This window comes from Lycorma delicatula, chromosome 4, assembly GCF_047948215.1.
Source record: "Lycorma delicatula isolate Av1 chromosome 4, ASM4794821v1, whole genome shotgun sequence".
Taxonomy (NCBI): Eukaryota; Metazoa; Arthropoda; class Insecta; order Hemiptera; family Fulgoridae; genus Lycorma; species Lycorma delicatula.
In genome coordinates this window covers 25,707,104-25,733,602 of record NC_134458.1, presented here as the reverse complement: position 1 = coordinate 25,733,602, position 26,499 = coordinate 25,707,104, and the positions used below count along the sequence as shown (strand labels likewise).

At 31.4% G+C, this 26,499-nt stretch overlaps 1 protein-coding gene across 10 annotated transcripts in view; it reads right to left on the bottom strand.

Annotated features, from left to right (window-relative positions):
* The window catches only part of LOC142323199 (inositol hexakisphosphate and diphosphoinositol-pentakisphosphate kinase 2-like), a 330,980-nt gene that overhangs the window by 52,897 nt on the left and 251,584 nt on the right, over positions 1-26,499 (bottom strand). For all 10 annotated transcript variants that reach the window (XM_075362529.1, XM_075362537.1, XM_075362533.1 and 7 more), the window contains one exon: positions 20,461-20,648. In XM_075362529.1, coding sequence (XP_075218644.1) covers positions 20,461-20,648 — 188 coding nt within the window. The remainder of the gene's footprint in view (positions 1-20,460; positions 20,649-26,499) is intronic.

Sequence of the window (26,499 nt, the reverse complement as noted above, 5' to 3'; positions counted from 1 at the left end):
CAACTCTTCTCAGAGCTAACGCAAAAAATAGCTCTTTTCAGGGCCACCACAAAGTTATAAATTATGAGCCATGGAAGCCATTCGACGACAACAGCTCTTCTCAGGGCTACCATAAGGTTATTAATTACAATGCGCCGTCAAAGCCATTTGGCGACAATATATATATGTATATTATTTTTCTAAAATCGATCCTTTCAAGACCCACATCACCTCTGTACTAATAATTCAAATATGTATGATTCAATGTAATCCAACCAAGTACACAAAGTAAAATAAAATGACACTCACCTTATTTTTTCATATGATTTCTACAAAAGTGTTTTCACGATAACCCACATTTTCAGTTGTAGATATTTTTTGTAAAATACTTTGTATAAAATTACATATTAAATGTAAATATTAAAATAAAAATGAAATGTTAAAAATTATTAAGATTAAAATTACATATAACAATATATGATGTCAATTAAAAATAAAATAAAACAAAAAACACACTACATGTATATGGTAGTATGTACTATAGTATATAGTAGTATATATACTCTATATGTAGTATGTTTTTTACGTTATTTTATTTTTAATTGAAGTCATATATTTTTATATGCAATTTTAATTTTTGCGTTTAATATGTAATTTTATATAAAGTATTTTACAAAAAAATATCTACAACTGAAGATGCGGGTTACTGCAAAAGTACTTTTGTAAAAATCATATGAAAAAATAAGGTGAGTGTCATTTCATTTTATTTTCTGTACTTGGGTGGTTCACGTTGTCAAACATACATATATAATATATATATATATTTATATTTTCGTATAATACTGGATTATATATATATGTTTATGGATTCCTTTAAGCCACTCCTAAGAAGGTGAAATGAGTGGTTTCCAATAATTCCCATATATCTTCTGAATCTGCAGTAATATGAGCTTGAAATTCGCCGCAATGTTACTAAATCCAATAATCTTCAAAAATATATATGATGTTTTCCTTTAAACCAGCTCTAATACAGCAAAACATGTAAACTTAACTAACAGGTCTTAATTTTCTTTATCTTTCGTCTGGAATATCATTTCTGTAATTGTTAATTCTATGCTGCCTGTTCTAAACTCAGGTGTTCCTTCAGAGTACTAATCTGGCTTTTTTTTACTGAGTACTATTTGGCTTTTCAGGTTAGTACAATTAATTAAATCAAAAATTTTGTTTGAAATAAATCAAATAAATAGTATTTTCTCGTCTACTCTACAAAATAATCATACCTTAGTGAAATGTAAATTTATATAGTCAGTTAAAAATTTGGATATAATAAATTTACAACATACAGTACACTAATAGTTAAAATTAGTATGTACTTAATATATACATACTGAAATAACTCTGTTATAAAAATATTATCAAATACCAAAAGAAGAAAAAAGCATCTCATTACTTCTAATTAGAAAACAGAATGCTAGATGCATGATAGGCTTTAGTAAAATTAAAATTATGATTTCTTGTATCACATAATAACACAAAAACTTGTAAGGTGTAGTGAATCTTAAGGAATAAATAAGACATAAAAATCACAAATAAAATAAAAATCAAGAATAACTGATTGGGAGATAAATAATACAGTAATGATAAAATTTATGAATAGTAATTTCTCTGAACAGTCTCTTCCACTAAACAGCCATTCTTGCAAGGAAAAAACAACAGTATTTTTTTTCTTTTTTATTTCAAATGATAATTCTATATCACAGCAGAAAGAAGACCAGTAACCACAGAAAGTAGTAAAATGTGATAAAAATAATAATACATTGAAGAAATAGGCAAGATTGGAAAACACAGCTAACACTAATCAATTTAGAAAATTCTTTGACTTCAACACAAACTGACAAGGTGATTACATTAAACAGTACAGTACTGGAAACTGAACAAACTGCAGATCGGTTCGATTTATTGGGCCAGCAATAGGGATGTGGTTGGAGACAAGACAAATGGGTTGCTGTGATAATAAGGTAGGCCAGCATCTCATAATGTAAATGGAGAGGGGTTTTACAGGCTAGGTTCGGAAGTAAGTACTGCACTAACATGAGGTTTGAGATTACATGGAGCCTGTTAAAAGGTTTCCCCTACTCAAATGAAATAAAAAAAAGTACTGGGAAATGAAAAGGAGCTATAATCAGATTCAGAACTGTTAACTCACATACAACTAAAGCCTTGATTAACTTATAGAATAGGCAATTGGGACCGCTATTAATATTTGATGTATTAAATAACTTTTGCAATTATTTAACATCTTTAGTTGTTGCCAACATTTTATGAGGTAAGCGTTTTAGATTTCTGTTTTCTATCTTTATGGTACTCCCCTAATAAGTAAAAGGAAAATATACTGTACTGTTTCTCTACAGAAGGACATATTAATTTGTTGCTTTACATTACCAGTCTCAATCTTTCTTATGGCTTAGACACATTGCTTTCTCTGAAAGTAATAATTTTGACCCTACAGACAGTTCCTGTGGTTGAGTGGGTAAGATCATCACATTTACAACTGAACATCTCCTGACTTTCAATGAGCTTGGCATGTGAATGGCAAATGTTTATCAGTGAAAAAGACAACAGGAAACCACTTCACTCCTCACTTTCTTCAGTAAGCCTGGTAAGAGATGTTTATTATCATAAAAATAGCTATACCTGTTTTAGGAGTGACTTATATTTTGTGTTAGGTTGCCTATAATCTTTATGATTATGCAGCATACATCCATTTTTACATTACTATTTCTGATGGGCATGCACAATATTAGCAACAAAAGGCATCTTCTGCGATAAATTATGATTTGTAACAATTCACAAATTGAATTAGAAGTCCAATATAAAAGAATTAGAAAATAATTCTACTTCAGAACTATTAAACATCATCAAAACTGAAAACCATTTACAGAAAATTAACAAGTAATAGCTTAAAAAAAAAACCGGAAAATTATAAAAAGTGAACATTTGTGAAATAGACAAGGTCAAACCAGTAAACTAACATTTTTCTAGATAATTTTCTAATATTAAATAAACTTCAGAATTCAATTTAATTCTGGGTATGAATTCATTTGTTCTTTACTAAATTATTAATTAACACAAATAGAATAGTTTTTGTTATAATGAGCTGAATAAAAAGAATTGGTGGTGAAGAGAGAAAGCTTAAAAACAAATGTCTTGGAAAACAGTTCTTCAAAACTTTAAAGTAAATTTTTACATTAACATCCAGACTACGAGTATTACATAGTTATATGAGTATAGAAATATAAGTTATAGGTATATGAGTATTATGTAGTTTTACTGTCAAAAATTTTTAAATTAAATGTCAGTATGTTTTCATCCTAACTTAATCTTATAATATCTTTTATATTTTAACCATCATATCTTGAAAATATAATTACATAACACGGTAGTATACAAAATTTTATCTGGGAAAACCAATTTAAACAACAAAAAGACTGATTATTCTACAGGAGATTGAACAAATAAAATCACTAAATAAATGAATGTTTTATTGAATCTTTAAAAAAAACCTAAACATCACACTCTATTGTTTTATGGTAATAATATTATTGTAGTGTGCCAAACTCTAAACCAAATAGGCAAAATAACTGAAAAGTAAAAGAGCAAGGTAGAAGGATTATGGAACACTGTTTAAATATGACTTTCATAAATGAAAAGTAAAATTATACATTTTTCATTACAAGAAATTAGTCCCACTTCATTTGTGTTCATTATATAGATGTATGCATCTACAGAAAATAGTGGTAATTTTAAATAACTGAACTTTCTTTTTCCTCAGGAAATCTTCTAAGAAGTATAATCTATGTTCTCAGCAAAGAAAATTATTCACATAACAGTAATTTTGATCGTACGGTTTAACAACTGGAATAATATTAGATAACCGAAAAAGAGATTGATGAAAAGGAAAATGAGCACTTCTTTGACAAATAAATAAACTGTCCAACTCCTAACAGTTCATATTCTTTTAATGCTTGCTTTATTAAGACAAAAAAATGTATGATGCTGAATACAATTTAATACATAATATTAAAAAAATATTTAATAATGCAGTTGGACGCATTATAAAACGTGCAAGTCAAAGCACCTAATACTTAGAAATTATGTTACTTTTCCTTATACAAATGATCATTTTTTATTATTAAATATTAAACAACTTACTTTCATATTAATGGAAGTTGTCTTTCAGAGCTGATCATCAGCTCCTCTTCTGAGTAGTATCCAGCAACACTATTAGGGGTCCCTTCCTTAAAAAAATACTAGAAAACATCTTTTTAAGTAGATGCCAAAAGTCCTAATGGATAGTTCATTAAGAGGCTGACTATCAGATGTAAAAGACCTTCCTTAGAAGTAAAAATCTCATTTATCTGAATGTGAGTTATTTAATATTTAAACATTTTAAGTGTTATCATTTTTTGTCATGGCGATCAATTATTTTTTTATAGTGGCAATATTACGCCAGTGTTGTTAGTTATTGAAAGACCAAATCAACAGCAGCAGCTACCTCTCACTATTCAGAGTAACACAATGGTGGAAGTCTTATTTTTTTCTAAATTCCTTTGCCTTAGTACTCAATACATTCATTATTATTACTATCATTAGTATCCTTATTTACTAACGCTATAAAATTTTTGGTCAAATAGTTTGTATATTATTTACTGATAGAGAAAAATACAAAAATAATTTTGCATTGACTGTCACTTTCTGATAAAATCTACATCTCAATGGTAGTATAAAACAAGTTGTATTCAGCTGATGACAAAACTGGATGAAATAAAATATAAGATAATTAGGAATATACAATTTTTATATAAATACAGTAGTGCACGTTGAATAAACTAAATTTTATATACAAAATTTACATATTTTAATATGTAAAAAGTTCTCCAAAAAAAAAGGATAACAAAGAATAATTAAGTTACATATGTATATTTGAATAAAATTATTTTTTTAAGTATATGCAGTGCAATGCGATGAAAATTTTTAGATTTCTGAAATAAAAGTTGGGAAAATTATTACATTATGGTGATCATTAATTCCATAAATTTACTGTTAACAAATTTAACTTGATATTAATGGTTTTTGAAAGATAGTAAATTACCTAAATCAATACCAATCAGATAGCCATCTGTGGATTAATTACTTGCTAACCCTACTGGTATCCTTATCTTTCATTTCTTCTTCCTAGACTAGTTACCCTGAAAGTTGTATCGGCTACTGCCACCTATCTGAAGCATTTTGCTGGATTTTAGAAACTGGTGGAGGGCTGTCATTTTTTATCATTGGGGATATAGGGTAGCAACTTTCCTATAGGAATATCCAAGAACTCTGTTTTCTGCTATCTGTGCTTTTTTTGTACAAAAAGCTTAATTAGTGGCTGTGGTATCTGAAGGGTAAAAGTCATCCTTCCTTCCTACTTCTAATAAGATCATACAATCTAATCTGATGTTAAAATAATAATATATTAACTAACACATAATTGATTAATGATTGACTAAAAGAACCTTATACAGAGAATAGAAGTTATCAATGATTACTGAAATAGCTTAAATAAACAAGACTATAGTCATGTGCTTCCTATAATGAAAAATTACAATAATTAAGAGTACTAAGCAGAAAGAACTACTAATAAATTACCTACAGGAATAAATTTGTGTGTTTCTGTCTTATAAGTAAGAAAAAACTATTGTTCATATATAACTATTTGAAATTCAAAATAAAATTGTTATTATGATTTTTCAGTGGGCCAAAGATAATAAGAATCTATAAACATTTCTATATAAAATACTAGTTCAATAATTTTTTTAAAACTGTTAACATTAATATAATAATTATGTTTGCATGTGTTTAAAATATTTAAGACAATATGCAAAAAGCATATAATTATTACTAGTAAAATAAAAGAGTTCTCAATTGCCTGAAATTAAACAGCACATATGTTTTATTACAACAGGCACAATGTTAGTTTATCTCATATGATACACTCATCATGCACATACAGATGCAAAAAACATCGTTTTTTTAATATTCAATTTAGGCATATAACAATTTTTAATTTAAAGCTTTATTTACCAGTAATCATTAAAATAACTAACTGACTTATAATCACACATAAAACTCTCTGCATATAAAATAATTGTGTTCTTAAATATATTTTATTATAAAAAAATAATAAAGAATTCAACTGAAAAAAAATGATCTTACTACAGGGAAAATGTAACATTAAAAAAATGTTTATCTATCGCTTGAATCAACAACCTAATTTTATAAATTAAAATTAGTTATTCTGCAAGGCAGTTTGAACATTTATTAATTTTACAAAGCTATTACATTCATTCTTCTCCTACAAAAAGAAAAATGTGTAAGTGCACAGTGAATACTTTACAAGTATTTAACACTACACACTCTGTGAAGGATCCTATATGAAGATGTTAGTACCTGTATTCTACCTTCTGTAATAATATCTATGGATCGACCTCTCACAAGATTACTTAGAATCGGCTTTTATAACAAGTAACACTTAATAAGAGTATGAAACTGACAAAGTAAAAAACATGGTAGCAACTGAAGAAATGGAGTGTATTGATAACAGTTTAAGTCCCGGTTAAACACGACAAACCATGCACGACCTCTCAGGCCAAATAAACAACAAAACAAAATAATACAAATAATCAAATACAATACATCAATCTACGTATTGTATTTTGCGCTGTATTACGCCACACCATGCTGAGCTCAGGTGAGCCGCTTGCTTCTTGCTACAAACCTTTAACACACCTTTAACTCTGTATCAGTATTACAGTTTACCATTTAGATTAGAAAATACTAGAATTATATTTCAATTAAACATAAATGTACATTCAATACACAGATGCATGGCACTGTGCTGTACCAGCTACATATTTATACCATAAGATCTACAGTCATATGACATCTGACAGTTAAGAATGGATCTGTATTATAAATTCAGAGTTTACAAGAAAAGATCCTTATATGGTCTTTTCAGTGAGAATAATCATAGTATCAAATTAGAGATAGCCTGACTGATATGATAAATTTAGAAGGAAATATTACAAATAAGTGTATTGTGAATGTAATAAATTTTGCTCATAAATCAAGTACTAAGATCAGCTCAGCTTTACTGATCGGCTGGCTATATATATAAAAATTCATTATGCACATATATTATACAAACACACATTTATAATTTATGAATTAATATATGTACAATAAAAATATTATTTTTTTAAAATTAGAACTTTTTTTGGAAAACAGAAAAAAGATAAGAAATCAATAACTAATGATGTCTAATGGCTAAACTAAAATGTTTAATTGCCAAACACTTTAATAAAGCAGTACTGAAACTGTAACATTCAGACAGGTGTTAGTAGAATACAATGAAAAATTAAACAAAGAAGTTTAATAAATTAACTGTCAGCTTCATATGAATAAAGTAACCTAGAAAAACAAAAAAAAGTGGTATAATCAGTTGAAATTTTTTTTAAAGCCAGCAAAACAACAGATTAAACTGAAAAAACTAAACAGAATTAGTAAATGATTTAAAAATAAACAGTTAAAATTTTACTATAAAAATTGTCAAACATATTCAAGCCTACCAGAATGAACTGCTAAATGTGCAATGGCGTAAAAACTAATTATTTTTCAGTCAAGGAAAATGATTTTTTTTCAAAATTACATACATTTTTCAAATAATATTTTATTTAAACGTCAATTTTATCATTTTATAAACATAATGAATACACAGTGAATAATACAATAAGTTAATTTTTAAACTTTTAAGTTAACTTAAAGGTTTTAAGAAAAACCAATTGATAAGAATGACAACGCATTAATCCAGGCAATCAAGTACAGAAGAAACCAGAAAGTACTGTACCTATAGAACAGTAAATATGCATCTACATGAATGTATATGTGCATATGCATGCAAGCAAGATATCTGTGAAGTGCATATAAATATGGTTTTTAATAAATAACTTGTCAAATTTTTATACCAAAACTAAGACATAAACATGTTTCAACAATCAAAAATAAAAGTCAAAAAGTAAATAAATATGCATGTATTATTCTGTTAACTTATTTTCTAAACAAATATCAAATTTAAAATGATAATACTGCAACGAAAGATAAAACTGCATTAAAATCTACAAGCGATTCGACTGTTTAAATTGTAATATAAGTTATTTTATAACTAAATTATTCAGCCGGTATCAGTGTTTAGCATACTAATATGCTTCAAATTATGTGAGCACATTTGTACATTCACTATTCATGATTTTATTCAAAACATTAAAGATGTATTAAAAATTGATTTTTGATTGAAAAAGAGCACAAATTGGAACTATGTTAATTTGAAAATGAGGGCCCTACGAAAAAATTTAAATACAGAGGTTAAGTACTAATATGTACATAAACCAAAATCGTAATTCAAAATAAACGATTTAACATAATATACTTACAAATACATTAGCGATGTTAATTAATACAAAAACAATAATAATCAATCCTGTACACAAATAGGATACTTCAAGAAGAGAAATAAATACATACAATACTCTCAAGCAACTAATAAAACAATTAAAGAAATCACTGGAATCAGAATATCTTAGCATACTTCATCCAGAGGTGCAAACAAACTTAGATAAATTTATGATTGGCAATAAAGAGAGAATAAATTCAAATCGATTAAATTAGGTAATTAAACAATAAGGAACAACAACAGCTAAATGTGATAAAAAAAATCAGGGTGAACAGTTTCTCCTTAAAGAAGTATGCTGGTTCCTTTAGATTATTTATATGTACTTCATTAAGTATAATAATTTCTCCATTACCAGTGTATAGCTGAAACTAAAATTTTTACCATGACATAAAGATAATCTGATATGCAGGATGTCAGTCATTCATAAGGATTTAAAATATTTTTGTGCGAGTTGTAACTATACACAACAGATAACAATAACTTGAGGAAACAGCTTCAAAAAGATGCTTTGAATCATCTACATGGGCTGTACAAATTTAATTTTCAATTAAAAAAAAAAAATTCAAATTATTGAGAATTTTTAGAATTCATATTAACGAAATTCCACTGAATATTCTTTTAATTATAAAATAAAATTTACTGGTAAATATGCACAAATTCTGGTAAAATTATAACGTCAATTGAAAAACTAGCTAGAAATGTAACCATACAAATGTAATAGTTTGTATACATACTGTTCAGGTTGGCTATAGATATTCACAGTTTAAAAAAATAACTATTATACCTGATTTTAATAAATAATGTACTTATTACTGTTATGTGATAAATCTTACTACTAATTAATACTTAAATAATAATAATGAAAAGGCTCAAGACTAAATAAATTTTTTGTGTGTTTAACTTAACTGCACCGAGTCACTGTCTTTCACAGACTCACCAGACACACCTCAATACAGTTCGTTTCCCATTACTCACACTCCCACTCCATCGCCTCATAGGAATGTCTATCAACTCCAATATTATCAGCTGATTGATTAAATGAATTTTGATTCTCAACATGCCCTCCACTTTGGAAACTCAAGTTTTCAACCAAATTACAAACATTACTACTTGAATAATTGACCATGCTAGAATTAACGTAATTTAAATGATATCTGAAATTAATAATCATAAAATATAACTAAACTACGACCTCTTCAGGACGTAAAAAATTAATAAAATAATAATAAACAGCAAAAAATCAAAAATCAAAAGATAGTTGTATGAAATATCAATTTGTTGAATAATTAAACTGGTTGAATTAAATATTACACTTCATTGTCACTGACTGGGAGTGGACAAACCTTATTTATAGAGCTCTTAAGAATCTGTGATTGAGTTTTATTATTGACTACTCTCACTCTACCATCGACACCCGAAATCGCTTCAACTACACGACCCAATTTCCAGCTCATGAGTGGTAGATTATCTTCATTAATGAACACTAAAGTACCAACTTTGATATTATTGGATGACTGTCTCCACTTGACTCTGGATTGAATCTCTGTGACGTACTCCTTTATCCATCTATCCCAAAAATGTGTGGTAATTTGCTTGATTCTCTGCCATCGGTTGAGTCTGCTTAGGTTGATATCTGCAACATCTTCTTCAGGAATAGCCATTAAGGGTTGACCAATTAGGAAATGTCATGGAGTTAGAGGAGAAAAATCTGAAGGAGCAGATGACATTGGACTAATAGGATGGGAGTTTGAGCAACCTTCTATCTTACAAATAATAGTATTTAGCTCCTCATAAGTTAATGAAGCCTTGCCTGCAATACGAACTAAATGATTTTACCCCAGCCTCCCATAAACCACTAAAATGTGGAGACCTAGGTGGAATGAAACTCCATTTTATATTCTCAAGACTATAAACAGATGAAATAGTTTCTTGATTGGCTGGCGATGAGAACATATTATATAACTCTCACAATTCATTGCGAGCCCCAACAAAATTTTTGCATTGTCGCTGAAAACCTCCTTTGGTTTTCCTCTTTGAGAAATGAACCATTGAAAGGCTGCCATAAATGCATTGGTAGTCAATTCTTGTACTAATTCTAAATGGATAGCCTTTGTACAAAAGCAAATGAAAACAGCAATGTACCCCTTACAAGATTTTGCACCATGTCGGTGAGAAGTGAGTATGGAAATTGGGCCACAATAATCAATGCCTACATTTAAAAAAGGACGTGCACGTTGAACACGCTGAAGAGATAAGTTGCCCATTATTTGTTCTGAGAATTTTGGTTTAATCTTAAAACAAGTTTAATCTTAAAACAATTCTAAAGTGGTTATTTGACCCCTGCAACGAATAAGTCTTGGAATTCTCAAAGCATACAAAAAACTAAGAGTGTTTCTGAATTGAATCTACTCATTATTAATGAACATTGGAATACTTTCATCCCATGCTAATTTAAGTTTCCATAGTTTCCATAGAACAATAATTTTTGCCTTGGACTGGACTAACTAGTCCCAGTGGATCAAAGAGTTTTGAAACTTCTGATAACATTTTCCTTTTTGTAATATGACTTGTGTCTTCAAAATTAAGGTTAATGACATATTGAAAGGTGTCTGCTTCTGAATTCCAGTAAATACCTAATGGTTTTACTGTTGATTCATCTTTCTCCACATTATAACTCTGCTGAGTCTCACAGTCTTCAGAACATATATCTTCTTTCTCTTTGATTAGCATACAATTTTCTGAGATTAAATCCGCCTGTCTGTAATAATTCTGTTGATTGTTTTTGTAAGTCTTTGGCATCTTTTATTGTGTCAGCTCCAGTTAAAACATCACAAACGTAGAAATCAGTCAATACTACTGTTGCTGTATGCTCAAATGAATTTAGATTATCTATTGCTAATTGTTTCAATGATCTGGTAACTAGGTATGGTGCAGAAGTCATACCATAAGTTAGAGTTAATAATCAGTAAGTCTTAATTGGTTTGTTTGAGTTTTCTCTCCAAAAAATCAGTTGATAACATGTTTGATCTGGATGTAGTAGTATCTGACGATACATTTTTTCTATGTCAGCTGTCATTGCATATAAATGTTTCCGAAAACAAGTGACAATAGAAAATAAGTCCTCTTGTACCACTGGACCATAACTATTACACCTGATATTAATAAATAATGTATTTATTACTATTACGTGATACATCTTACTACTAATTAATACTTAAATAATAATAATAATGAAAAGGCTCAAGATTAAATAAATTTCTTGTGTGTTTGACTTAACTGCACTGAGTCACAGTCTTTTTACCGACTGACCAGACACACACCAATACAGTTCGTTCACCACTACTCTCACTCCCACTACATCACCTCATAGGAATGTCTATCAACTCTAATACTATCAGCTGATTGATTAAATGAATTCTGATTCTCAACACATACAAAATGTTATAATCCTATCAGAAAATATGAACTGTCACCTTCCTGGTCTAATTTATTACAGATAATAAATTATCTATTGTCTAAACACTAATATTCATAGTAATTTCTGACAAATCATGTTTGAAATACATAAAAAGAAACTATTTGAAACTTTATGAAGAATCTCAAATTATGAAACAAACAAATAATAAAAAATACAAAGCATCTAATTTTTTCAGTTGTAACAACCGATTCAACATAATTAAAATAATTTCCACATAGAAATTAATCTATGCTTCGCAGCTATAATTAATCTTTTTTTGTGATGTAACTATCTCAAACTAATGTTAATAATTTTATGATGGTTGAATTTCCTTCTGTTCATCGGTTTACTAATAGATTACACTCAAAAGTTCTTAAAATTTGACTTGTGTTTGAAAAATGGATACTGCACCCGGTTTCATCATTTTCCTTCAGCAAGATATCTAGCTGAACGGGTTATAGTATAAGATTCGGATTTTATACGCATTAAGATCCTACAGGGAAAGGCAAAGTTGTTCTTTCAGGAATCCCTGGTGGCTTCTTAATTTCTGGAAGAAAAAATCTTTTGGTGTAAGATATATTTAAGATAATCCATAAAAAATGACTGATCAGTAATGTACCTGATCCGAGTAAAATATTCACAAGCGGTAGCACGCAGAAGACCTTAAAACAATCTTCTGGGTGGGTCTGTTTATCTTAAGCTGCAGTTCCTTGGCAGGTATATTATATTTTTCCTTTCTTGATCCTTTCTTCTTCATTTCTGGTTCTGTAGGTGTAAATCAGAACCAGTTGAATCCAAGCTGAGGATGCTGGGACCTACAGAACCAGACAACTTTCATGCGATCCAGTGGTGGGAACTGCCCGTGGATTTATCCAGGAAATTTTGCTTCTTAACAGATGGTTGCTGGTTAAACCTAATGACCTGATGGCTGAATTCCTATCAGATAAAGTTGAGACCCAACTATTTTCTATAATAAAGGCAATACTTCCATCATCATTTGGTGTTACTTTGGTAACACCAAAGTACTGATTTAAGAATAAACTAAAAATACCAAAAATGTTGAATTAAATATTTTGTAATAAAACTTATCATATAATCCTCTTAAATGGTTTGTTTTAAAGAACTAGTCATAAAACTTTTAAACCATTCAGAACATTCATTTGTAAAAACAAAGCTTAGAATCATCCTTTAAGAAGAAAATGTCTTATAAATGCATGCAACCAACCTGAAGAGTTACGCATGAGGTACAATACTTATGACCCTGAAGGAATATAATTTTTAACAGGTAGCACTCATTTCCCTTCACTTATAATAATCATGTTTTCTTTTCCTAACAGTTTATATACAAACACTGTTCTCCATTTAATATTTTGTGATGTAAAGAAATACAGCTGACACCCTCAAAGTGCTTGAACTGTCATCGAATGTAAACAGGTCTTGTTTGACTCTGGTAACTTCATTCTTGTTTTCAAAACACAAATCAAATCATATAATTGACAACTGATTATTTAAACAGGAATATAGAAGAAAATAAAGTGGAACCAAGGACATCCATGTTAGGGATGCTGGTTGTGGCAAAAACTTTGGGATTGTATGTATATATTCACAAGGGGAAAACAAGGATTTACATAAAAAATTTTTTATTTAGAAGATTTAAATTTTTGGTAGTACTTTGTACAGAAACATTGTACTATAATTTATCACAGAATACACAGATGCGGTAAATGGTTGTCATTGTCCTAACAAGAGAAATGCATACATCAGAAATTAATACGTTTTAATAAATATTAAAAAAGTAATGTAATTAGCGTTATCATAATACTGAACTGATATCCAATGACTTAAATATTTTTATAAAACCGATATATCAAAAATAATATTACAGTTCAAAGTGAATTTTAGTAAACATAACATGTGACCTAATATACAGAAAAGGACATTTGAAATAACAACAAAATTCCAATTGTGTAAAACACATCTTTCTATCATGCAGGTGCCAAATTTAAACGATAAAGCACCATATTTAAACCTTGATTTTAACTATCAAAACAAATGTTTGGTAGACTGATGTTTAAGGGGTATGATAGTGGCTGTAGAGGAGAGATACTCATTGAGTAACAGGGCATGTTAGATGGAAGGTAGTTTGAGGTATAAAATGAGTTCAATTAGAATTCAAGGTGTCATAAATGCTTTACCACTGAATTTAAAATAAAATTGGAATTTCATACTTCTGTACAAAACTGCTTCCTTACAGTATAACATTAAAAAAAAAATGAATGTAACACAAAACTGAGTATAATACAAGGACATCAATATGCAAGAATAACTAAACTTGTCTCAGTGACTGAAAGAGATTTTTATTTTGGGTACAAACAATATTAAAAATACAAAACTCTTTAGAGTTATTGGGCCACCAGAAAGGTTAGTTACATAAAAAATTTATAAGAAAAAGCAGATAACTGTGTAACTCCTAATTTACTCAGCGGTTGCAATGTTCTACTGTAGTCAGACAATTTTGTACAAGTTAAATTAATACAACCCAACTAGAGGTGATAGAACTGTTCATAAAAACAAGGATTAATGTTACCAAGATAGTCTTTTTTTCTACTGCACTCATAAAAACTTTTAAAACATTAAACATTTTTTTAGAAGAAATATGACAGTAAGCATTTGCTATTCTGTAAAAGAATAGATTACTAAATGAATAACATAAGCATCTGTCAGCAAAAGCTTACGTAAACTTCACAGAAAGGGTCATGCTAAACTACAATTTGTCCCTATAGTTTAATAAATTAATTCATATAGACACACCCATAACTACGTTCTAAACATTAATATTTTAGCACGGATTAGTACTGCATACAATTTGAATCCAAACATAAATTAAATAAAAGAGATTGTAAAAATGTGCCTGTCAAACAAATAACCAATCTTTTTATAGTTGATTAAAATTTTTTGTTGAGGAACTCAAATAAAAATACAACTTGCAATAAATAAATTTGTTATCATTATTATAGTAAGTTTCTAACTATGAAATAATTATTTATAAGAAAAGACAACTTTAATTTACAAATCAATTAAAATATTTTCTACTTTTTATCAGGATCAATACTTTTATTGTAATTACACTTATATATTTTTACATGTGTGTATATATATGTATATATTTATTTTCACACCAAATGAGTGAACTAAATTTAATGACTAGACACACCATAAATAAGTAAATATGCACAAATACACAAGTCTCATTGAAAAAAAATGACTACATACAAGACAAGCATATAGAGGGTTGTTTTTTTTCAACCTCCAATCATGCAACTAAGTAAACAAGAGATAGGCGGGAGCCAGGTCTGCGCATCGTGTGATTGCACCGCCCCCCACCATAAGTTCTGCTATTGCCAGCTACATTGCATCCATCTGAGCTGAGCTATGGGCGATTGAACATGGCTGCAGTAATCAGTTCTCCCGTCAAGTGTCAATTGCAAAGTGTGATACACTTTCTGCAAGCAGAAGGATGGAGCACTGCTGAAATCCATCGCAGAATGAGCCTAGTGTATGGTGAAAGTTTATGAGTGATGGTAGTGTACAGGAATGGTATAGGAAATTTAAAGAAGGGCGAACGAATGTACATGATGAAAGTAGGCAAGGACGCAAGTCTGTTGCTACTGTAAGCCTGGTTGAGCGTGTTGATGATTTGTTCATGACAAACAGAGGTTTATGATAAGTGAACTTTCTGCAGAAATCCCAGAAACTTCAAGGTCTTCTTTGTGACTAAAAGATCTAGGATACCAGAAACTGTGTGCACCTTGGGTCCCAAAAATGTTAAGTGACAATCACAAAAACACAGCGAATGGCATCAGTCTTAATGTTTCTCACATGTTATGATAATGAGGGGAAAGAGTTTTTAAAGTCTATCGTTACTGGCGAAGAGACTTGGATCCAGTATGACAATTCAGAAACTAAAGAACAATCTAAGCAATGGATGCACACTTCTTCTCCAAACAAGCCAAAAAGTTCAAACAGACACTGAGCAACAGGAAAACAATGGCTACAGTTTTTTTGGACCATAAAGGTGTCTTGTTGGTGGACTTTACGGAACAGAGGACAACAACAACAAAGAAAGTTTACTGTGAATCTTTACATCACTTCTGAAGAGCGATCCAGAACAAACAATGGGGCAATCCCTCATCCGGCATGGTTTTGATTCATGACAATACAACCACACTGTGCCAATGTGATACAAGAGCTCAAACAATTCAAGTGGGAAGTTTTCAACTATCCACCACATAGTCCAGACCTAGCACCTAGGGATTTTTACATCTTTTGAGAATTGAAGGCATGGTTGGGCGGACAACACTTCACCACCAATGAAAATCTTCAGTTGGTTGCCAAGATGTGCCTTACCTCACTGACGGTAAACTTCTTTGAAGAGGGCATCAGAAAGCTGGTGTCATGATACCACAAATGCCTCAATTGTATTGGCGATTATGTAGAAAAATAAGTTACATACTACTCAAATTTCAGTAATAGAATCATTCTGTTATGTCACTGTCTTTATTTTATAGCCCATTGGAGGTTGAAAAAAAAACAACCCTCGTATATTTATAGGGAAATTATTTATAAAATTTAAAAATAAAATATATTACCCATACGTGTCATTTCTATTATACAATATACTTTTTTATCTTACAGCAAACATGTACATCATATTGTTCGTATATGATCACTCATAATGATGCCATAATTGTCACATATGACCAATGCTTGACAGTTCAATTTTGCCTTTCCTGTTAAGTTTAATATTACTCATATAAACTATTCTTTAAAAAAAAAAGTTCTGAATTTTTTGTGGAAAATATTTTTTTAAGAGATGCATTTTCTTAAAGAGAAAAACAGTGTAGAGAAGAGTGCAATAAACATTATTATTCAAAAATGTTAAGGTATTCATAGTATCAATTAAAAATTTAGTTGTTTTCAACTGAAAATTGATATCAGAATTGACAATTTTTTTTGTGTGCTTTCCCTATCTTTTATCATAATAACATTTTTCTGTTACACAACATTTGAAAATTTATTGACAGTTAAAAAAAAAAAAATACTGAATAATTCAGTTAAATGGTTGCAAGTATTTTGCCATTTTAAATTCATAGAATATCTTGAAATACATTTAAAAGAACGCAGACTGCACAAACAAAATCTCAGTTACATCAATATTTTTTCATATCTAATCAGTACAGAATTTACTGTAAACTTTGATAAATTATATAATATACACTCGTATATGTATATGATTGATTTTGTTGAAAATGAGTCCCATTTAGCAATACCATTTAGCAATAAACAAAAAATAACCGATTACTTATACAGTACTATTAGTTTACCAAAACAGATATTATAAGAAGTATTATGAGCTACTTCAGAGCATACAGTCGGTAGTGTTACTGATGTACATGATACTGAGATACCATGAAGTATAGAATTCAGTAGCACAATATTTAGTGTCAGTATCTTTATTTAGTAACATTAATATTATTACTAGCAATTATATCAAGTAGAACTGGCAAGTAACTTGTAGGGGACCCAGAAAAAACGTTAAAAACTACAGAAAATCCAATTTTCATATAATATATAACCAAACGTCAAACTGAAGATGAAAGTGTAAATTTGAATACAGCCAAGATTATAATTAATAATTTAAGTGACTTCTTCCTTTGATATGTAAAATGAGAATTATGGTCGGCTGCTAACCTGGCTCTACCTAAGGCACCAAGTTGGTATTTTTTTAACAGCCATTTAGGCAGCTGTTTCTTTACTGCACTTTAGCGTGAAGGGTGGTAGCTTCACTTATAGTACGTAATGTATAACCTGTAATGAAACTAACATTTCTTTAAAATACACTAAAAATATTAAGTTAAAATGCTGTTGAATTGATTATACAGTATCTTGCTTAACAAGTCTAACTGTCTCTTGATATCAAAAACTGAAAACTATTGATGCATGTATAACTTTTTTTTACTTTATTAAATATTTGCACCTTAAAACGGTACAATAAAACTGATTATGAATATTGACCTTAAATTTCATTATCATCCAACCTAGATTATACTAAAAACCTCACAAATATAAATAATTTTTATTTATTTATAAATCTTCAAAATAATAATTCATGTCATTATATAAAGTGATTCAGAAAGGACTTACCTTTAAAAGGGTACAGATAATTATTTTCAAGATGTAGAATCTTGAAATAGATTATCAGCATGTGATAATCTATTACCAATGTAATATACTACCATTGTACATCAACAAAAGTAATGTACTTTTTACTTATGTTGAAGAACAAAAGAAAACAATAAAAACAAACGCTAACTTAAAATTAAATATGGATGTATGGAAATAATCTCTCTATTATGATATAAAAATGTTGTTCAAGACGAAAATTAACGGAAAGGTTTCCTGTCAATCTTAAAGACATATAAATTTAACTACATTATTCAAATGGAGATGAAACTTATTTCAATAGAATAAGAGAAACATCTTCATTTAAGTACAATAATTTTCAATTTTTTAAACATGAAACTAAATTTAATTATTTGAATTCTATCTGCTGATATGAAATTTGCTTATATTCTGTAAAAGCTTGGGTAAACACAATTTGATTCCTATGAAATTTCTGTACATTATTACACAATTTCTGGTCAATATTATTCAAAGCTCATCCGTTATTATAGCAAATAATACATAAAGTCCTAAAGTGATATCCAACTTCAACAGATGGAGCTTTATAAAAGAATATATTATGTCAAATAAGGATGTAAAGAGATTTAACATTATAACTAAAAATCAATTATTGAATAGAGCACCAGAAGTGAACAAATATTCACAAAGACAAAACACACACACGCACACACTATGTTAATATTATTTCATTAATAAAATCTAATAGATAAAATGTACTATATAAAAAAAGCTAAAATTAATTTTTCTATTTCTATTTTAAAATCTCCAAAAGCAAATTAAAAGTCTTAAATTTTTTAACTCTTTATCAATAACATTTTTATTATGATGTAAATTTTTTTATGAACATATAAATTGACAAGTTACAATAAAATTAATCTGTTTTATCTGTAATCTGTTTCAACAAAATTCAAAGATGGCCATGAATCAGTTGAAGATGACCCCTGGTCTGGCCAGTCTTCCACTTCAAAAACCAATGAAAACATTGTGAAAGTTTGCAATTTATTGTGCTCTGACCATAGTAGACTACTAGGGAGATGGCTGATGAACTGAGTTTAAGTTTCTCAATTTTAATTGAAGATTTAAACATGCATCAAGTGTCCATGAAATTTATTCCAAATTTATTGTCAGACCAGCAGAATCAACACCAAACTGAAGTTCGAAAAACTGATTAATCAAGCCGAAACTGACCTACATTTGTTAAAGAGGGTAATTACATGTGTTGAATCATGGGTTTATGGGTATGACCCAGAAACGAAGGCACAATCATCACAGTGAAAGGGTCCAAGTTTGTCACGACTGAAAAAAGCCCAACAAAGTTGGTCAAATATGAAGAAAATGTTGGTGGTTTTCTTTGATTCTACAGGAATGCAGGAATCATGCATCATGATTCCCACTAGGGGGCATGACAGCAAACCAGGAATATTATAAAGTGTCCTTCAGCATTTGTTTGAAAATGTGCAGAAGAAAAGGCCTGCACTTTGGCAAGGCAAGAATTGGGTCCTCCACCGACACAACGCACTAGCTCATCATGCATTCTCAATTGCAGAATTTTTGAGAAAATTCCAAATTCCTGTGCTTCCACAATCGCCCCTATTCCCCTGATTTAGCTCCTGCTAACTTCTACCTGTTTCCTAAATTGAAATTTTTACTGTTAAATGTTATTTGGGAAGTAGAATTACTAAAGATAGATGAAGCAGGAGCAATATAAAATGCTGAATAGCATAGGCAGAACATGCCTTCAGTCAGAAATATTTGTTTACATCAAAAATTAATTTTAAATACAGGAAAAGATTTTTGAAAGTATATGTTTGGAGTGTAGCTTGATATGGAAAGTCGCTTTAATATTGGAGGGACAGACAGAAGGGAAAATTGTGCAGGCAGGCAACGTTTGGAATTTGTAAAACAAATTGTTAGGGATGTAGGATGTAGGGAGTATACCGAAATGAAACGACTAGCACTAAATAGGGAATTTTGGAGAGCTGCATCAAACCAGTCAAATGACTAAAGACAAAAAAAATTCATTCTGAAATTTGCTTTAAAAATATCTACTTAAATGAGATTCTTAATTTATCCAGAGATAAAAATTATTATTCTTAAAGTATACTTATTTTCAAGCAACGATGAAACATTTTTTTCACACTTTATTTTTATTTTATGATAATAAAACATAAAAATGATAATGGAACAAAACTATACAATAAAAATTTTATTAAAATATAGGAAGGCATATCACCTGGGTGTTCCCCTTTATGATGGCTGGAGTTATCACGGGAATGATCAAAGCTGCGTGACCTCGGTTCATGTTGAGGTGATCGTGCAGGATGGATGTTCTGTGAAAATGAAAGGCTACGCTTTGTTTGATCAGCATCAGATTGTACAAACATATCAGTTAGCAAGTCATCACCATTTCCTCTTCCAATACTAGAAAATAGTTGATTTCTGAATTATTAATCAAACAAACTACTCATAACTAATGTCCATAAGTAAAAAAAACAGTGTTTTTTTTACTTGTGGACAAAACAATGTTCCACAAAACAGTATGAATGAATTACCCAAGGTTAATTTTTTTAGAACTTTAATATTATGTATTTAATATTCAATACTCTTGTGTGTTTATGCTTTTCTTATTTACTAAAACCACAGCTAGATCAAAACATGGCCTATTTCATACAGAATTATTTTCACATTTGGAAACTTCTTTCCACAAATGTAAACATCTTTAATTATTATCTCATTAGAAGTAATAAACCCCACTCAATATGCAAATACTCCTTAATTGTATTTACACCCAGAATATACCTACATACATACTGTTGTAAAACAGCTGTTAAAATAACTTTAAGGAATCTTCTAATACAGTGCAGTCTTAAAATTTAAACTCTATGGGTAGTTCCTCAAATTCTGAAAGTTTTATAATTCCATTCCCAGAATATTTGTATATAAACTAAAAAGTTATTAGCTGTAGTACGACCTTACTTTTTTTGAAGTATATTTTTTATTGCATGTATCTTTAAACATTTTACAACATTCTATTTTAATTCATCCAAACATCAGTTTATTGAACAAATTCTGGTGTCATTTTAGTCCAATTAGGGCCCTTATGCAGCTGCAGCTCTAGTATGTGTATTGTGTGCCTGTAACTTTTAACATACCAGGACAGGATGCATTTGTTAATTAGAACCCAACAACAGAATAGTTACCAACAGACAATACTTAGGAACTGGTAGTATTGAAACATAACTGATCTGGCTTCAATCTATTAATTTTCCAAGATTGCAATCAATAACCATCTATGCCATCTCATTATTCATATTAGCGTAATTAATTTAACTGATTTGGATGGTTGTAAATGTCAAAAAGAATGGATGCTGTTGTTATAGTAAAATTACGACATAACGCCATGATAGCAAATAGGAACTTGCTCATTTTAAAAATCATGTTATTTATTTTACAGCATTAAATCTAATTTTTCATATCTTGGATCTGTAATCTGCAAGAGGAACAAGAGATACAAAATCATTAAAATATCTCTTAACATATACGAGGTATGTTCAAAAAGTAACAAGAATTTAGAAATTTTGCGGGTTGTAATAGTCCGATTCTTGGGATTTTTTCGTTGTTGTATTGTTGTATTTCGTTGTTGTAAACATGTCTGAAAAGTATCTGTACATTTTTAGCCATATTGGATGTTTAGTCTGCTGTCAGCTGTCAAAAAGATAATACATGTTTTGGTACGATCGGTGATTTTTTATTTGTATAAATAATGAATCAGAGAATTTGTATTAAATTTTGCTATAAGAATGGAATAAAGTGTAGCAATATTTTAAAAATGTTAAATATTGCTTTTGGTGAATAAAGCAAGGGTTTATGAGTGGTATAAGTGTTTCCAAGAAGGTTGTGAAGACGTTGAAGATGACAAGCGCCCCGGACGCCCCAGCACATCAACAATCGATGAAAACAAGGAAAAAGTAAAAGAAATGGTTATGAATGATCGCTGAATCACAATCAGAGAAGTCACTGATGATGTTGGAATATTAATTGGCTCATGCCAAAATTTTTTTGGATGTTTTGGATATGAAATGTGTGATAGCAAAATTTGTTCCAAAATTATTGAATTTTGAACAAAAACAGCAGTGAATGGAAGTTGCTCAGGAGTCGCTAAATGAAGTCAACAACGATGCAGAACTACTGAAACCTATCATAACAGGTGATGAAACATGGGTTTACAGATATGATGTCAAAACTAAGGCTCAATCATCCCAGTGGAGGCATTTTGGATCACCATGACTGAAAAAAACTCGACAAGTACAGTCGAATGTGAAGGTTATGCTCACTGTGTTCTTCGATTTTAACGACACAGTGCATCATGAGTTCTTGCCACAAGGTTAAATGATCAGTAAGGAGTATTACCAACAAGATTGCGTAAAGCAATCTGAAAAAATGCCCGGATTTGTGGCAAAACAATTCATGACTTTTGTACCACAATAATGCGTCTTCTCATACTTCATTCCTCGTTTGTAAATTTTAAGCCAAAAACAACACTGTGTAATGTTACCCCAACTGTCATATTCACCAGACATGGCCCCGTGTGACTTTTTTCTATTCCCAGAAATAAAGGGAACTTTAAGGGCCGTCGTTTTACAAGCATAGATGAAATTAAAAGTGAATCGCTGAAACAGCTAAAAACTATTCCAAAGATCAAGTTCCAGAAATCTTTCAGGGTTTTGAAAAAGTGCTGGCATAAGTGTATAATATCTAATGGGGACTATTTTGAAGGGGATAACATTAATGTAGATGAATAAATAAAATTCTTTCCAAAAAACAAAAATTCTCGTTACTTTTTGAACACACCTTGTAAATGTACAAAATATCAATATGGTTAAAAAAAATTACTATACCAGAGTAAGTACAAACCATGTACCAGGCAACTCGCATAAGCACTTCATAAAAGTCACCAGAATAATTACAATATGCTTGCTCCTTAAAATACCATTAAATCTAAGGTAATACAAGAGATATTTATTAATTTGTTAGATACAGTAAAATTGTACAAGCCAAATCAAGCCAGCCTGTCCTGAAATGCGCCATGCCCTAAAAGGAACTGAGTCACATAACGGTTCAGGGGATCCATGACTCAACTCTCAATGCCCTTATGTCTAGAAAGAAACCATGCATACACCACCCATCTGCCACGTCATCCCACCTGTCCTGCCAAATACCAAAACCTTCTTCCTCTATTTCCTGAATATGCTGTGCAGTCAGTTCACCTGACTTCTTCGCAGTGTAATGTAACTGATGTCCCAAGGCAAGGATATCAATTGGTATAACACCTGTGATAACCTGAACTGCCTCACATGAAATAGTCCTATATCATCCCATTACAATAAGTAACAGGAGACCCTGAACCCTCAACAGAATATCGCAGTAGTTTATATACCTTAATCTGTTTGCCCAAAAAGGTGCAACATAAAGCATAATCGCCTGGCATGCACCTTTATAGAAAAGGGTTTCATTGTTTTACAATTTAGACCTCAATCAGGATGGACCAGCCTTTGAATGTCGAAGAAGGTATCACATACCTCCTTAGTGACACTTTAAAAGTGCTCCATGAACTTGAAATTTTCAAGAAGTACACCCAAACACCACTGCAACAAGACATAACAAATAGGATAGCCGGTCATCGAAAAATGGGCTTGCCACATAGCAGTCAAACAAGCCTTCAGCAGCATCATGGTGGTCTTCTCAGAGCTAAATACCATTTTGTGTTGATTGCTCCACACCTTTAGTACTCAACATGCTTGAGTTGCCCAGAATTTGACCTCATTCCATGAGTCTCCTTTGACCAGTAGAAGCCCATCGTCTGCATATCTGATGACACGATATCCACTGGGTAACCTCATGAGAGAATCAAACTCCACAACCCAAAGCAGAGAGCCCAGCAAACTGCCTTGGGGACATCCTTTCGACAGTATCTTATTCACCTCAGTGCCACCATCACAAAGCAATACATACTGGTTACAAACGCAACTTGTACCCCAATCTTGACATGCAAACAAGCCCACCATTGTAATTGATTTAAGGCAGAGGGCCAGCACAAGTTGTTAAATGCCTCGGATATATCCAAAAATACCCAGGACATACGCAGAGTTGGATTTAGTAACGATGTCAATCAATTTTAAAATTGCATCCTCTGTACCTTTCCCTGGTGAAAAGCCAGGCCTCTTCATGGAGGACCAGTATGGTCCTCCATCAAGAGATGTCACGAGGCCACAAATAGAGCAACTTCTGAAACATCTTACCAAGCACTGGCAGAAGCGTCACAAACTTGTATGACAAACTCACAGTAGGGTCCTTGTCATCACCTTTATAAAGAAGCTTAATCACACCTCTTTTCCAACAAAGCAGAAAATATCCAGCAAAAAGCATTCTATTCAGAACCTTCGTCATTGCACCTACACTTACGCCCAACGAGCGAACAAGAAGTTCCACAGTGATCCCGAGATACCCAGGAGCCTTGCCTTGCAAAACTGCAAACAACATGCCGCCCTTCAGCCTCACTAATCTCCAAAGATACTATACCCAGTAATGAAAAGAAGCGTCCTCACGTGTAATACGCAGATGATACTGACACTGACAAGAGAGTATGGAATATGTCTCTCCTGTCAGTTAGTACACCTTGCCAGGTCGAGAGAGCAGATAGCAGAACGTCTTTCTTTCGTGTATGTCCCAAAATCCTACAAACAACACTCCAGGGATCCTTATTACCCTGATCCTGCACAAAAGAACACCAAGAATCCCTTTTTGCTGTTTGAATCATATGAAAATATGTCCTCAAATCCCTATACTCAAAAGTGAGTTCTGCTCATACCTCAGGGTCACCTTCATGTTGAGAAACTCACCTAAGATGATTCACAGAACGCTTCAGATCAGAAAACTCTCTCGTCTACCACAGAGCAATTTTCTCCCGACCAGAACTATGTGAGTTAGAGTGTTCTGCAGCATCCACATAAGCAAGAGAAAGCCTGTCCGTCAACCCTTCCACATCCATAACTTCCAAACTCTGGCTCAAGACACGAAGTCTCCACCCTAGATGCAGTAGCTGCTTTCTGTCAATCGGCAAGGAGAATTGTCAGAGTTGAAGGGAATCGTCCCAGTGGCAATCTCTGTGTGCTTATTACCTTAGATGAGCGGAATGCTTTTAACAGCATTTTACACACCAGGCAATGATATTTTTCAGAGTCCCTGGGTGTCTCAGAAGAATACTCCTATCATACTTGAAGGGGCGTAGGCTGCGCTGCAAAGTGGATGGTGGGGGTGAAAAGAGGAGTACCACAGGGGTTGGTCCTCAGGGTGATCCTATGGAATATTGTATATGATGGGGCATTTTGCCTTGCAATATCCCCCAAAGTCTCAGCTTTTAAAGTTTCTCCATAAAAGTTTCAGCTTTTAAAGACGAGCGATCTCTTTGTCATCAGTGACGACAACCAATCCCATCAGGGTTTTGGCTGGATCTCTTCTTATGAAGAGCAACCTGGAAATTGTTTCTTATTTCCTTGGCCGTTTTTGCTGAACCCTCAGACTTATTCAGAAAGATAACTTCCAGCTACTTTCTTGACAGGCTGATCTCATGCTTATCCTTTAAAACCTCTGCGTAGCACTTCCATTGAGGCTCCACAGTCCTAGAGACTAGTAGGAACTGTCACCATTTCCTTCATAATCACCTCCTTTACTTCAATTGGCTTAAAAGTCAACGCCTCAAAACCCTGAGCCTGAGCAGAGAACGTTGCCTTAAATTCCTCTATCTTGGGAATAATCCTAGTCCTAACCCAAACCAAATTGCTTCATGGATTCTCTATAAAGACCATAAATTGATTATACTGATCTTCTAAGCACTTAACCAAGAGGACAGAAGAACTCCCTAGGCATTCCAAAAAATCAGTCATAATCCTCCTTGCTGACAAAGTTTGGTGGGCTTTCTTTGGCTTGCATGGAGAACTGGTACTGCCCCAGGCCATCGACTGTTGTTTCATTTGGGCATTCACATAGGCCAGCCAAGTTACATCCCCAGTCAAAATTTTCTTCAAAAACCTTTTTCCTTCCATGTCATAGTATGAAAGGAAGTCTAAGGCAGAGAACCCAGTTGTTTCATTCGATGGATCTCTGTGAGCATTTTTGGAACCCATCGAGCACAGATCTTCCAGTAGCGTAATTTATTGGTGACAATCTCATACAAAATCATATGAGAAATTTGCGAGAATTTTTCAGAAAATTC